This window comes from Neltuma alba, unplaced genomic scaffold (genome assembly GCF_004799145.2).
Source record: "Neltuma alba isolate B1F8T4 unplaced genomic scaffold, ASM479914v2 tig00011322_pilon, whole genome shotgun sequence".
Classification (NCBI taxonomy): Eukaryota; Viridiplantae; Streptophyta; class Magnoliopsida; order Fabales; family Fabaceae; genus Neltuma; species Neltuma alba.
Genome location: NW_021636029.1, coordinates 492,549 through 508,394, shown reverse-complemented (window position 1 = coordinate 508,394; position 15,846 = coordinate 492,549). Strand labels below are relative to the sequence as shown.

Sequence of the window (15,846 nt, the reverse complement as noted above, 5' to 3'; positions counted from 1 at the left end):
ACAGGGTCATTGACACCATAACTCCAACGACCAAAAACCGATTAAAAGTGATGATGTGGTAATATTTTTAAAAAATAATAAAAGAAAGGCATTTGCATAATTTTGGACGATTTGAAAACTTCAAAATAATACAAGGGCTTTGAATGGTTTCAAAATAGTACAAGGGCTTTGAATTGAAATTTTAAAATTTACCCACACTAATTTGACCTTTAGCAATTTTCAAAATATTTTATTGTCTTTTTCCAAGTTAACAAGTATTTTATAATTTTAAAAATAAAATAATTATTAAATACTACCTCCGGTCCTTAATATAAGATCATATTTGACTTTTATTTTGATTCTAAATATAAGATCCCAGTCCACTTTGCTTCTCATATTTATGCATTTTTTCCTTAGGTAACCCTTCTAATAATTGTAGTCCTAGTCAATATAGTTGATTAGTGAGAATATTTTAATAAAAATAACACCTATTTATTACAAATAACTAACTTAACTTCTTTTCTTAATCTCCTCAAATTAGTCAACTGGGTCTTATAATTAAGACAGAAAGTAGTATAAGATTATTCATAGTTTATTTTATGTACACAAACTTCATGCTCGTTTAAATATTTGTCTTTCTTAAGTCATAACTTAGAAATACTTAATGGCAGCTCCTGACGTGTATAATTAAAATTTAAAAATAAGAAAAATAATTTTAGACAAAGGGACCGAAGCGTACCGATGGAACTCCTGATTTTCTTGATTTTGACCAATTTCTCGTAAAAAAAAAATGTTGGTCAGAAGCATATGGACTTGACAAAATCTACCTGGATAAAAGAAACTTGGCTAATATACGACAACTTTGTCAAGTGTTCACAACTAAAGTACAATTCGCAGTTTCAAAAGTTTTCATTGGACACCAAACTATTTACATGATACATGATGTTAATTCTAGAAGTGAAACTAAGCAGCATATTAATTCCCCACCACAGTGGAGACAGTGGAGACACCTGCTATATGTTTATTTAGAAGTTTAAAAAAAAAATATACATACATATATACACCCTATCCCTTGCCACCGCTAATTTTATTGCCGATTTTGGCAACAAATAAATATTCACCCTCATTCTCCTGCTCTAACATAGCTTTTAGTCGACAACGAGGAGAGGCCATTCGCCACTGGTCTTGAACTTTTAGCTCTTTCAACTTCGCTATGCATTGCTGACAGAATTGCTCTTGTTTACGCCTTGCATGTCCATAGGGGAGTTTGTGATACTACCGACTGACCCTAGGGTCTGAGAGCTCAACTGTGGACTAGCTGGACATGCTTCAGGATTACCAGCACTCATGGGATGGATTGCCCCTGAGCTCAGCTGCTGCGGGCTCATCGGAGTTCGTTGGTTCATTTGCTGTGGGCTTGCTTGCTGCTGTTGGGTTTGTGGATTCAGCGGCGGAACTCCTATGGCAGATGGTGAGCCCACCTGTGGGGGTGAAACAACTGCCTGCAATGGTGAAGTTGTTTCTTGCTGCTGCTGCAACTGTTGTTGCATTTGCTGTTGTAATTGTTGCTGCTGCTGCTGCTGCAACTGCTGCTGCTGTAATTGCAACTGTTGCTGCTGCTGCTGTTGATGTTGGTGCTGCTGCTGCTGCTGCTGGTTCATGTAAAGACTCATGCCCGTCATCAACTTAGGAGGAGCCATGGGTCCAATTGCTCGTTGCAGGTTACTAATATTAGCCCTACTCAGTGACTGACCCAGCATAGAAACATTAGCTGAGCCAGGGTGCATTTGTCTGGCTCCCGTAATGCCACTTATGCTAGACTGAGGATTCCCTAACCCACGTGCCATTCTATACTTTGATGCCAACAATTCAGCCTGTGCTGGGGTCATCGATCGCAATTGCTGGCTTATGGCATTATTGATACTCGTAGCCTGACTAAGATTCATTGGATTTTGAGCCATATTTCCCATGCCAGACATAGATGCCATTGGTGCTGAGATTCCAGTTCCTGCTATTCCCCTTGCAGCTCCCATACCCATAGGACTTCCCAAGCCTCCAAGTCCAACCATGTTGTTCCTAAAGTTACCAAGGCCCACAGCAGTTCCAAGTCCCATCATTTTCCTCTGCATTTGTGGCTGATGCTGCTGCTGCTGATACTGCTGCTGCTGCTGCTGCTGCATCAGCTGCATCTGGAGAGGCTGCTTGACCACGTGATTGCCCATCTGCATGTTGGAGTTCTGCCCCATTGTACCTAAGTGTGGAAGTGGACTTGTACCAAGCATCATTGAAGATATCGGAAATTGTGGATTCTGTTGCTGAATTAGAGAGTGCTGATTCGGTTGGAGTTGCTGCTGCTGGTGCTGCTGGTGCTGCTGCTGTACGGACTGTTGTGGGTCCAGTTGCTGTGGCCTTGGAGCCATTGAAACACCTGAAAGAAGTCCTTGTGACATCTGTAAGGCCGGAGGGTTTCCAGGTGGCAACATCCTTCCATTTGCTAAATGGTTCTGAGATGAGTTTAGAGACGTATTGCCACTAGTAGTAGATGGTTTTGCAATTTCATTGGGCAACTGACCAGGAATTGACTCTCCATATTGCTGCATTTCAACCGCAGCATTATGAGTTCCAGCAACTCCACTAGGTTGACTGCCTGATGGATGGTTCATCCGATTTGGTTTTGACTGGATGAGGTCACCATCATTCATGTACCCTTCCCTATCCATCTGCATTAGGTGGATTAAAGTCCTCAATATATATATATATATATATATATAGATATATAGATATATTTTTTTTCTGAATTCGGCAAGAGACATACCAGTGAACTGAACTGCATTGCTAGTAAGTCCGCAAAATGCTGGTTCAAAAATTGATGATATCAGTCAAAGCAATAAACTTGCAGCAATTTTATATATATCAGGAAGAACCAAAAAATAACCCACCAATCAGTTTAATTACACCTCAAGATCAAATAACTACAAAAATAGGTTATTCAAATTAAGATTTCGGTTGTTTACTATAGGCAGACTTCATGGTTATTTATTCCTTCAGTCTACAAGTTAACACACTAGTACTTGTTCTCACAGGATCAGACTTTCAGAGATGAAATAAGTTGACTTCTAAGAAAGGAGTTGACGCCAGAATCTGAAAACATCAATCAATTACTCCACTAAAAGTAGAGAGCCTCTGCTTCAAAGACAAACAGATCAAACTAAGACAGAATAATTTAACATCACAATAATTAGATTCGTAAATAATGTCAATTTCATTAGATAAGAAGTTAAGCCACAACTATTTACTTGAGAAAGAACAAATTAATTTTTAACTACCCATATCTCGTGCATATGAAAGCTATTTTTTCAAACATTAAAGTTAATAAAGTTCCTGAATTAAAAAAATGATAGTAATGATGAGTAATCACAATTTCTTAAATTAGCATCCGGGTACTCATTTTTATAATTAAAATTGTGTAGAAAAAGCTACCAAGATACAAAAAATTAAATAGGACTGACGAACTATACATATAGATTGTGGGCAAGAAAAAGCGGGACCCAACCATGTGGCAGTGCCAATGAAATGAAAATGAAATGATTTTATTGATGTATATCTTTTCGTTTTTTGTGAGGGCAAGGAAATCTAATTTCTTTATGCAAAACAAATGGACCCCAATAAAGAAAGCAGAAATGTCAAAGGTATGTACCACCATAACTTTGAGGATCCCAAATCCTTAATACAGATTTCATGGTCATCAATTACCAATTCATAAACCATCAGGTTATTGCCAGAGATGTACATTCAACAATCGGTTTTCCCAAAGAAATGGGAAAATAGAACGGCTTACTTTAGGACAATATGTAGACTGAATTAAAAAAAAAATTAAAAAAAAGGTACAGGGGATATCAAAATTTATCTCTGGCAGCAGTATGGTCAAATCAGAAAAGGACCCCTCGAGAACATAAAAGTATAGGTAGATGATAAAATGAAACACAGCACTCAAACTAAGCCAGAATAGTTGAAACAGAATACATTCGATAAACCTCACAGGTAAATCCTCAAGATTATGAAAAATATTCCAAGTTTGTCATGAAACTCACGGCATTAGGTAATGTAGGAAGATGATCCTCTGCAGCCAAGAAATCAACATCTTCAATGTCTCCATAATGCATTGCCACGGTACCATCGGATGGCTTCTCAGACATGATCAACCTAGTTCGCAACTTTGGAACTAAAGAAACAACATTGCCTGAAGAAGGAAATGGAATTACAAACAAGGAAGAAACTGAATTGAATGTTACCAAGGGTAAGAGCCTGACCAAATATTTCAACTTACCCTGAACTACACGCTCAGGCAACCAGAAGCTTAAGATCCTTATTTTGCTGACATTCATACTGCCACCTACGAGTGACTTTGACAGAGACTTTGTATCATCTTTAAAACCCTCGTTACTGGATGCATTAGCCAGACAGACTGCCACATGCTGAGGTGAATATGAATTCTGCTTTCTGATGGGACAATCATCAACCTTGTTCTTCTTGCAGTTGAGTTGATGCCTGAGAAAAGTCAGTACATTATATGTCAGGACAGAAAAATAAACTCCACGAACTGACACTTCCATTACATATGAAGAGAGGGAGCAGGAGTCTTGCAAGTAAAATAAATAACATTGAAGAAAATGGTAAGGGCTTGGAAAATAAAGCCTGATTTCGAATAAAAAGGAAGAAATAACACATGTATTAATTGTATGATGCAGTATAGACTGGTACAATAAGCAGTACGATAGCTCATATCATTGATGAAATATATACAATAGTATATTTTAATCTCAATGATAAATTACTTTTGGAAGTTCCAAGGTTAAGTATTGTGCAAAAATAACAATTAAGTTAAAAAACAAAATAGAAGCAGTCTCATGATACTGCTTTAAAAGTAGAACAACATACCTCATTGTCACCATTTCAAATTTTGAGAACCTTTCAAGGATAGTCTGAGTCTGATCAGCTAAAGCCGGCGTCCCAACTGAGGGACTATTTGCATTTAATGGCACACTAACATTACTAACGCTAGCAGGAGAACCAACACCATTTATTGCTGGGGTCTTTGGTAGGGAATTAGCCCTCCGTTTGGCAGCTACTTGTGCCTGGTGTTGTCTTTGTGTAGAATCATTAGCAGTGGAAGTCAAAGGTGGAGTCCCACCAGCAGCAGGAAATGACATTATTGTTTTATCTTTTTGTGATCCCATCGCTGCCGCTGCTGAAGCTGGTCCAAAACTGGGTCCAACTGAACCATTAGAAAATTCACCTGATTTAGAAGATAAAGGGGATTGAGCTAATGTTCCACCAGATAAGCGAGGACTCTGCACTGATTTCCTCCTCTGAAGCTGGTCATCCTTTCTTACTTCTTTCTCTATATGCTGACCAAGATTATTCCAGGTTGTCTGAGAGAAATTAGATCTCATGAATGCATGCTGTGGTAATCTTTGCTGGAGTCGTGACTGTTGATGGTCCAAAAGGTTCGCATCCATTTCCATCTGCACTTCACTTTTATTCCGGTTGATCTCTGAGCCATCTGATTTATCCAATGCAAACTGCTCTTCCTTAGCAACCACTCTCATTGGCTGCTGCCCAGCAGCAAACTGAAGAGTCCCTGTGTCCTGATTTAACCTTCCTTCAAAAGCCTGCTGTGGAAACTTCTGAACGCCAGCACTTTGATACTGGATTCCTCTAGACATGGCTTGTGATTGTGGTAATAATGCATTTTGCCAATTAATATCTGATCCTTGAAGGGCATCACCATGAGGTCCTGTTTGTGACTGTTGCATTCCATCAGTAGGCCTCATTCTTTTAGCAAAATTGGACAAAGGTGATGTTTGTCCATCTTGATGCTCCCTTTTTCCATGAAGAGAGGAACCTGAATTGGCATTATCACCATATGAAATTATCATGTCCTGTGCAGCAGGGGAAGCTCCTGATGTGTTCATAGCAGAAATTGGTCCGTGCTCCGGCAAGCTTCTTGGAGTTCCCACCCCCATTTGATACCTTGATTGATGGGACATCATAGACAAACCAGATATGGAAGGATCTGATACAAAGCTTTTAGGTCTTAAAGACATGGCATTGCTGGCACCAAGATCTTGTGAAGCCAGATTATCATGGGTCTGCTGTATCATCGCATTAGATGCAACGATTCCGGGCTCACCCAGCCTGGGGGTTGAGCTTTCCGGTACTCTATCTATGCAAACTTTCTTGCCATGGATTTTATTACTAGAAGTAACAGTAAATTCTGGCATCTGCCTTAATCTCTTTCTCCGCAAACTACTAAGGCTTAAATTGAGCTGCAAAATGAAGTTAAAAAAAAAAATGAGATGTTTAAAGCCATACATTAAGTGTATCCAGAAAGGTTCATCTATACCTTTGTGGGAACTGGACCATCACTTAGCCGATCTAACCTGGGAGTAGGATCTAAATGGAGCTGTGGCTGTAATGCTTTCAGTATCTTGGACTCAAATTCCTGCCATCAATGCAAAATGTACACATAGATAAGTGAAATTAATACACAATAAATGATAATATCATGGAACTAATCACAAATCATCAATCCAAGGAAGATCATCCTCACCATGAAGTCACCATAAGTCCAAGATTTATCTGAAATCAAAGGGATGTCTTTCACAACATTCTCCAATGACATCCTGAGACGAACTTTAGTAACAGTAGGGGAAACATCAGTAGAAGCATGCCCAGACCCCTTATCAGAAGAGCATCTTCGATAATCACGCACCTGGAAGGTTACATAAGCCATGCAGAGCTCAATCTTATGAAAAGGTATGTACAGAGAAAAGTAGATATTAGATGGTAATAAAATTTTGAAAATGCCAATTATCCAAAGTTTTGCAGAACTTCCTCTGACTAAAGCATGGCAGCAAATTTTTTCCATGTGTTGAGAATACTGTGCATGACTGCATAAGAAATAAGAAAAAATTGTGAAGAGCATGCCAAAGTAGCCTCACCTCACATATTAGTGCTCCATCAACATACTTGCATGGTATATCATCAAGAATATCTCCAGGCAAGTGGCCTGACTCAATAGCCTACGATAAAACGTTAAATTGAAATAGAAGTATAAGTATCTGCGTGCAAAAATCCATAGTACCTGGATAAAACAAAACAAAACAAGGAACTTTGAGCAACTATTAAAGTGCCCAAACTACAGGGTAGTTTATGGCACTATTTCTATTTCTGTCCTCAAACAACAGTTACAAAGGCAGACTTAAGTGGCTCAAATCTAGTGAAACTAACTCAGATAATGAAGCCCAATAATGGCCATGACTCAATCAAACCAAGCCAGCATTCTTGAAAGCTTAAGAGGTACGCATGAAGATATTTGATATGCAATGACATAAGTAGAAAGTTTTTGGTATCCCATTCAAAGATCGTAACCATTCGTAACCATTTGTCAAATATGCTGCTTGAAGAGTTTAAACTAAAAGACTGCAGAAACGAAGAAAAATTATGCAACAGCCTTACCAAGAATAGACTTTCTGACATCCTATCATAGGGATGCAACAGCTTTGGAAACTCTTGATATGTAGATTGATTTGTTGTCTCGTTCTGAAAATTCATGATTTTCTAATAATTAACAAACAACTAAAGTAAAGCAAGATTAGCCTTTATGTCAGGCAATTTTATCAAGTTAAGCAACAAAGTAATAATTCTGCAAAGCAAACCTCCAATGGTTTTCCGATAGAATAACCATCTGGAAACAGGTTCAATGTGAAAGAAGCTTCGTTCTCTGTCAAAACAAGCAGCACAACATTTAGTATTAACAAACAAGTTAGGCAACTAATATCGTTAATGACTGACCTGTAACTGACATAGCGCCAGACGAAATGGACGCATCAGGCACACGAGCAATCTTCTCACCAGACTGAACAAGATTGTTCTGTATCAAAGGAAGTTTGAAATCATTAGAAAAGGAATTTAAACACCAAAATGGTGAGTTATCCCCACTTTTTTTATTGCTACTTCAATCAAATCTAATCACAAAACAGAAATATAAAAATATGTGCCTACTGGGAGAATGCTTGTCCATAGTACGCGAGAAGGTAGAAAATGGACAATCTAAGGTGATGCAAATACAGAGAACTACATTGTTTTTTGAGTCACATTCCCCAAATTGAAACACAACGATTCACGAGACAAAGATACAACAAAGCTTTTTCCCTGTTAAATATTAAATTTAAAACACTACAAATACATCAAATAAATCAATGGGGTTGCTGTAAAACTATCAATGATAAAACCAGAGATAGAGAGAGAGAGAGGTGCTTTTAACTATTAAATCTTCTAGTTTTATAACAAACAATATTTCCACGGCTAGCCTCCTCGTAAGTTCCCTACCATGGCTAGACCTCTTCAATACTTAATAGGCAATAGCTAAGAAAGCAAATACGGAAGCTTCACTGTTCGAAGAAGTTAAAAAACTAACACGAACCAATCCTATTGATAATCTTTGAATAGATTATGCATTACGCTAGATCACCAAGAAGATTTACGATATATACAAAATTTCCTTAACTTCGTTTTACTTTTTCTCTTGAAGCTCAGGGCTAATAAGCACCAAATCTGAAAAAAGTCATGGCTTTTCTTAGTCTCTGGTGAATTATCGGGGGAAAAAAAATCTTATTTGACCTTCCAATTCACTACTAGGACAGCATTTCAGAGATACAAAAGTCTCAAATTACATGCTTTGAGATAATTTTGCACGACCCAAAAGATCCTTTGTCATCTTCAACGTTCCCAGGTCACCCACTAAAACTCACATCTTACCTTGGGCTCTCGTCTAGAGAATTCGTTCTTGAAGGCAACAGCTCGGGAGCTAGACTTGGAATTTTCCAAGGGGCCATCCTCAGAAGCTTCGGACAGAAGAGGCTTTGGGCGAAACCTAGAGCCGGTCTTTGAGACCTTGAAGGAGACGCCCATAATAATGGATCCGCTGCAAAAATTTGAGGAATTGATAGAAAGTAGTTGGAAGAAACAAAACCCTACGAGGGATGTCCTTTAGTTTCATTCATGCATCTGCGGGAATTAACTGAAAACAAGAGGAGGGAAAGACGCGCGGGGAGCGCTGAAGCTCTTTTGCAGAGAGTGACGACGCCGATCCTGCTCAATTACGAGTTACGGCCCGAGCCCAAAGCCTCAATGTCCCCTCCATTCTTCTCATAAACTCGTCACTTGTTACTCGAGGCGTGTTTGGATTTAGCTAAAAATACTCTCTAAAATATTTTTTTTATAAATTAAAATAAATTTCTTTATATAATTATTTTGTATACCGTAAAAATATAAAACTATAACAGTATTTCCAACCAAATACTTTTTTACTGGAAAAGCTATCTGAAGTCCGAGCAGATCAATCTGGCATTTGGGATTCGGGAAGCAACGGGGGTAATTAGGAAATTATACATGCTGATCGGCCTTATTGTTTCAAGGTCAAAGCATTAGAAAATAGAGATTTAGTATTCTTCAATCTTATCTACGTGAGTTTGACTAATTTTATATAATAAATAATTTTTCATATTAAATATTTTTTTAATATCTTTTTTTCTTGATTCCAATCCATATGTTTTATTTCGAAGGCTCTGGTGTTTAAAATATACAAAAACAAGTACTCTTATGTAAATTTAGACAAAATCACATGCTTATCTTGAATGATGATTTCTCACTTTTAAAATTGGGTTTGTTTTTCACCCAAACAGCTCCTCGTACTACTTATAATAATTAGGGCTATTTAATCTGTCTCGTGTCCTGTCCGGTTCCGGTTCCAGTCTGGACGAGACATCCCGATATTTTTTTAATTTTTTTAATAAAATCTGATTTTTTTTTTCTAATTGTAGGTTTTTGGGCTTAGACCTTGTAAAAATATCTTTTGTTTTCTTTTTTTATTTCTTTAGACACACTTAAACAAAAGTCCAAAATATTACATATTATAGTCATTAAAAACTCTAAACAAAAGCTTTTAACACAATAAAAACCTGTGAGAAATTCTAATCATCAATAGTCTCAAATCATCAACAAATATAAAAATTCTAAATAAATATATTTATAATTCTATACAATAGTCTCGAATCTTAAAAAAAAATGTGAAACAAAATGATATTATATAAATAAGATAAAAATAATAAAAAAATAAAAGGGATTGTGATAGGATTGAGACGGGACAACCCCGTCCCGTGTCCTGTCCTGTCCCGATCCCTTTTTTTGTCTTGTTGTGAAAAATTTCGGAACGGGCCCGCCCCATCCTAATAAGGCCGGGACCAGAATAGACTGACCGGATGGGCCGATCTTGAACACCCCTAATAATGACTAAACTACTCCAATTCAATTTTACATAGGTGGTAAGTATTTTGATAGATTTCTAAGATATTTTAAATAAAAAAATCATTAATTGTCCTTGTAGCTTTATGTAGTACCTTATATATGGAAACATAATATCTTACAAAATATACCTTGTATTTGAGATGGAGGAATATATTTCTATGCATGCATTAAAAATGTAATTAATACTTTAAAATATTGATTACACCGTGAAATTTGTCACTAATTAATGTTTTAAATAAATTAAAAGTTAGAAGCAAATAATAGTATAATGGGAAAATATTTATAAATATTGTTTTGAACTCCTAAAAGGACGTATAAGATGTAATAAAAGCTTTCCTTCCAAAAATCTCATATTTTGAAAGCGAGCGAGTGTAAAAGACAATATTATACTCCTTGAACTGACTCTGTAAAAAAAAAAAAAAGGAGAATGTATTAATTATTTCGAGAATGTCAATATAACATTTACCAAGAATAAAAATATAATATTTTAAATAAAAATAATATTTTTTTTTCAATGTACGTGTATTATCACGCGAAACAACTTCTTTGTAAATCCCAATTATGACTTCGAAGTCGCCTAATTACCCATGAGATTTCGGGGACTTCTCTAGGATTTGTTTTTGGCAAAATGACTTTACTAACCTTTTACATGGCAAGAGAAGAAGCGCCCCAGGAAACGATTATTTTATTTCGCGGGTTCTCATCTGCTCAGGTTCTGAGGCTTGCGCAGGTTCTCCTCAGCTGGCAGAGCTTGGCAAAGGGGAGGCAGGTAAGTTACTTGGTGGCCAAAATATTTTTCTATCAGCTCTCATTTGTGAAAATTTTTGTGATCTTGATTTGTGATTTTGATTTGTAAGTAAGGGGCTTTTGGCTGGGGTTTGATCTAAACTTGTGGTGAGGTAAATAATGACTTTTTAGCTTGCTTGCATGTTTTTATATGCACGTTTTACGTAATCTGTACAGTTTTTTTCTGCATGTTTTGTATTTAAAAATCAAGATTAAAAAATTACTTATAAATCATTATAAATAAATCTTACTTTTATAGTGGCTCTGTTTGTTTGAGTAACAAATAATGCATGTTGACATACGTATCATTTTTATCCAGCTATGATTTCTAGTTTTCTACTTAAAAAAATTTATCTGCTAATCAGCTAATAACATTTAAAGATTTAAAAATAACAAGCTAGTCATTCTGATTTATAATATAAATCACCTTTTCCAGCTTAACTTTTTTCCTAATCCATTCTTTTCCTCAAATAAGGACGGGGTCTTTATTATTTTTTCATAAATTCATGAAATTTTATGCTCCTCCGGTCTTTAATATATGACATAATTATTGAGTTGATTTTAGTCCTATATATAAGATCTATTTTTCATATTTATTAATTTTTTCTAAATTACCTTTATGGATATTCCCTCAACTATAATCAAATAGAAGATAGAAGAAAGGAAAAGATAGATAATTATAGTATTTTAGAAAAAATATGTTATATTCTTATAATTAACTAATTTACTTAACTTTCTTTATCTAATAAATTAGAGTAGGATTTTCATTTCTTGCAGGGGTCTTGAAGGTCATTTTCGCCCAAAAAGCCAAGTAACCAAGTGGCGCGGGCCTAAAATCTGAGGCGCAGCGTTAGCCCATAATAAAAAAAAAATGATCATCAAGGGCTCTGTAATCTTATCCAACGTTGATTCTTTGCACAGCAATGACGGGGTTGCTCCATTGCGCGTGCTTCCTCACGCCCCCTCGTCTCCGGCAACCTGTGCTGCGAGGCCAATTTTCGCGAAACGAGCTCAGTGATCCTGGTCAGTACTTCCACACTGGCGATCACAATTCACAATCACCTGCCTTTTATATAGTGCCTTAAGACTTAGCATGAGCTTCATGCGTCTACTTCGCTTGCTCGGTGTTATTTGGTGTTATTTTAGTGTTTTTGAGCTGGACTTTCCACGACCAACTCAAATTTCTTCTTTGTCAATTGGATTTTGATTTTGTTCTTTTTTAGGCGCTACTCATTGCAGCTTGTCTGATGAGGCGTTAATGTGAAGGAAATGATTGTTGTTATTACCTCTTTTGTTTATTCTTTCTGTTCAATGTTAACTCCTTTCGAATCATTGATCGACATTGGGATCAACTTTTTCTGTCTTTCCCATGAAGATGGAAATTTTGAAGGTTCAGACGTTCCTTTTCTGACTCATTTTCTACCATTCCTTTGTAAAAACAGAAGAATTAGCGTCGTAATCTTCGAGATGGTTTAGCTGTTTGTGGTTGAGATTTTTATAAATAGTTAACTTCAGTAGTTGTAATTTTGTACATAGAAAGATGTTACTGGAGAAAAATTTGTTTTTCAAGCGACAAAAGTTTATCCTCGAAGTTTCAAGTTCATTACACTGCGTGGTCAGTTACATGGAAAATTTCGAATAATTTGTTCTTGTTCTCTTAGAAGTCTACAATTAGATGCTTACAATCTTACAATATTAAGTTAAGCACTAAGCTTAAGCTTAATGGAAGTTTCCTAGGAAAGCGTTAATCATCGGTGCTATATTGCAAGAAAGTTGCACCAAGGTTTCTCCTTGTTTTATCTCATCTGGCACTCAGTATATCCTCGTTGCCAACGCTATACATGAACTGCTCATGAATTTTATAAATAAATAGATAAAGAATCTAAGGTGAGAAATTACAAGATACTCATTTGAAATTATACTTGAGTGAATCAGGAAAACTATCTTGTCCTTCTTTCAAAGTGAACGAATTTGTGCGACTTCTTAAAGATACATTTGATGGGCCTCCTGTAATTCGAAGCATGCTCGCCCGCTCAAACTGTCAGGTACGATGGTGAGTTACAGAACACCTGTTGCTCTGTGGATGCAGTTTCGCCCTTCCTACAATAGAGACAACTTTGAATTTTGCTCATTTCTTCATGTTGAGGAATTATTTCCCAATTCATTTTTCTTACTGCATCCTGTTGATTCTCAATTGTTGTTTGATTGAATATTTAGTAGCTCTGTACAAGCAACTCAGAACTTGATGAACCCTGTAAACTGTTCAAAAAAGAAAAAATTAGCATCTTATGCTCCAAATTTAGTTTTATATACAACAATTTATGTTCTTATTATGCTTGAGATCCCTCTCTGCTAATCATTATTATTGTATCTGAGTGTGCTTGTTTGCCTTGTTAGGAAGACATGAACCAAAGGTTTCAATTACTGAAACTCCTTACCAGCGGCATTTTGATGTTCTCTATCCCTTCTCAAGCTTTAGCTGAAACATGTGAGGCTGATAACTCTTTTTTCAATATGCCTTTGCTGCTATCAGTAGCCCTCATTGGAGCTACTGTTGGAGGTAAGGTAGTATGAGCTTCACTTAAACTATTTAATGGATGTAACTTAAACTGAGTGCATGGCTTGGACCCTCATTTTGTCACAGTTTACCTTTTTTGGCCAAATATTGCAGGTTACTTTTGTGGATGTGATTTTTATCTGGTGATTTATTTCATTTGCTCTAAAAAGAGCTAGCATGGTACTTAATTTTGCGTGTGTGTATAATAAATGCCTATCTTGAAATACAGGAAGCCGGCATGAAAGTTAGAATTTTCGCTTTGAGCCTGAAATGCCTCTTGAAAGGCAACTTGTTTGCTTCTTAAGATGTGTCCAAGCTTAGCAAGATCTCCATTATACAGCATAGAGGACCCTAAGGTTATCCACAGAAAATTTTTAAGAGTACAGAGGAGAGGTTAGAAAGCAGGAGCTGCCGAAATTCTCTATTAAGAAGAAGAATTGGTAGTGAATGGAATGCACGTGGAAATTTATAAAAAAAAAAAAAAAACAAAGGCTGATTATGCCCCACCTCATCTGATCTCTTATTTAACTGGTTATATCAAACTATGCTTCTGAAGTGTGGAAAGCTGTCATTGATGACTGCTTTTGAAGATTTGTGAAGTTTTTTTTCCCCCTTGTTTAGAATTGATTGGTTGTATGACAGGGTTGCTTGCTCGGCAAAGAAGAGGAGAATTGAAAAGGTTGAATGATCAATTACGCCAGATCAATGCAGCCTTGAGGAGGCAAGCGAAAGTTGAGTCTTATGCCCCCAGCTTGAGCTATGCACCTATTGGTGGTAGGATATCTGAGAATGAAGTTATCGTTGATCCAAGGAAGGAGGACCTTGTTTCTAAATTGAAAAGGGGGAAGAACTTCTTGAGGAATCAAGAGCCAGATAAAGCATTTAAGGAGTTTCAGACTGCTCTTGAGCTCGCCCAGAACTTGAAGGATCCAATTGAGGAGAAAAAAGCTGCTAGAGGTTTAGGTTAGTTTTCCTTCCTTTTTTATTTTTGGGTGCTTCGTTTCTTGTTTTCTTCACTTGAGTGAAGTTTCTCAGATGTTTGCGATCAAGTTCTACAATGCAAACATTTGCATATGAAAAAAATTATGAACAAAGTAATCCTGTGATGCTACGCTATTAAAAAATTAATCACATGTTGAATCTTTTAACGGAGAATCTAGTAGCAAATACTTTAAAAATTGTGCCTAAATTTTGTCCTTGTGGAGAGGCTCCCGCATTCCCCCCCCCCCCCCAAAAGTAGGCAAGCCGCTTGCAGGCAGGATCAAGCTTGATGAGTATAGCGCCACTGAGCCGCTAGGGCTTTGGCAAAAGCTCCCACATATAGGATTGAGTTTTTTCTTTATGATATGGATGTACAAACAAAAGATCTTGGCTGGTCTACGCTCTACGTGCATTTAATCCAAGCGAGTTATGAGTAGATATGAAATCACATCATAAAACACGTTTTTGAGTGAAATTTACATCTTGCGTAGTTACATATGTCTTTATGATTGAATTTGTGTCAGATTACTTTGAATGTCAATACAAATAACTGCATATTACAGGGGCCTCACTGCAAAGGCAGGGCAAGTATCGAGAAGCCATTAAATACCATTCCATGGTATTGTCCATATCTGAAAGAGAGGGAGAGAAATCTGGCAACACAGAAGCTTATGGAGCGATTGCTGATTGTTACACTGAGCTTGGAGACCTTGAACGAGCAGGACAGTTCTATGACAAGTATATTGCAAGCCTTGAACAAGACTAGCATAATTCATCCTCATGTTCAGCATTTCTTCATCAACAGTAGCGTGACTGTAGAATAGTCGAGATCTCTGATGGGTTGCCGCCATCCGTTTGCTGCGGCATTTTCCATTTACTGAATTGAAAATATTTGTATTAAACCATTCAAGTTGACGGATTCCTTATTTACTTTTATTCAAATCAAATGTCTTATAGGGCTTAAAATATAATTTTTTTGGACGGAAAATGTAATGTACTTCCACAAAATTAAACGTTTATTTTTTACGAATGCATCTATTCATTAAATGCTTATCTTGAAAACTAACGAGAAATATTAATTGTTAAGGGTAAACTTGAAAAAAAAATTTAGAACACATTGAATGAGAAAACACTAGCTGTTGATGTGACCCATTATTACAATAAGTAGCTTT

General features: G+C 36.7%; 2 protein-coding genes across 3 annotated transcripts; one reads left to right on the top strand and one right to left on the bottom strand.

Moving 5' to 3' along the window:
* Nucleotides 1-807: 807 nt before the first annotated feature.
* On the bottom strand, nucleotides 808-9,185 carry LOC114711909 (protein PHYTOCHROME-DEPENDENT LATE-FLOWERING). 2 transcript variants are annotated; one of them, XM_028896336.1, is made up of 13 exons: nucleotides 8,803-9,185; nucleotides 7,837-7,915; nucleotides 7,701-7,765; nucleotides 7,501-7,584; nucleotides 6,984-7,064; nucleotides 6,593-6,754; nucleotides 6,386-6,484; nucleotides 4,918-6,308; nucleotides 4,307-4,527; nucleotides 4,071-4,219; nucleotides 2,795-2,833; nucleotides 2,015-2,699; nucleotides 1,191-1,406 (listed from the first exon to the last, which is right to left on the bottom strand). In XM_028896336.1, the coding sequence occupies exons 1-13, from the start codon at nucleotides 8,953-8,955 to the stop codon at nucleotides 1,315-1,317; spliced, it is 3,300 nt and encodes a 1,099-aa protein (XP_028752169.1). In that variant the 5' UTR covers nucleotides 8,956-9,185; the 3' UTR covers nucleotides 1,191-1,314. The 2 variants fall into 2 exon arrangements, with proteins under 2 accessions (XP_028752168.1, XP_028752169.1); XM_028896335.1 differs by having other exon boundaries at nucleotides 808-2,699; nucleotides 8,803-9,184.
* A 2,839-nt stretch (nucleotides 9,186-12,024) lies between these two features.
* Nucleotides 12,025-15,708, top strand: LOC114711911 (protein FLUORESCENT IN BLUE LIGHT, chloroplastic-like). The gene is made up of 5 exons (XM_028896338.1): nucleotides 12,025-12,159; nucleotides 13,072-13,181; nucleotides 13,534-13,696; nucleotides 14,336-14,656; nucleotides 15,238-15,708. The coding sequence occupies exons 1-5, from the start codon at nucleotides 12,060-12,062 to the stop codon at nucleotides 15,438-15,440; spliced, it is 897 nt and encodes a 298-aa protein (XP_028752171.1). The 5' UTR covers nucleotides 12,025-12,059; the 3' UTR covers nucleotides 15,441-15,708.
* The last annotated feature ends 138 nt before the right edge of the window (nucleotides 15,709-15,846 follow it).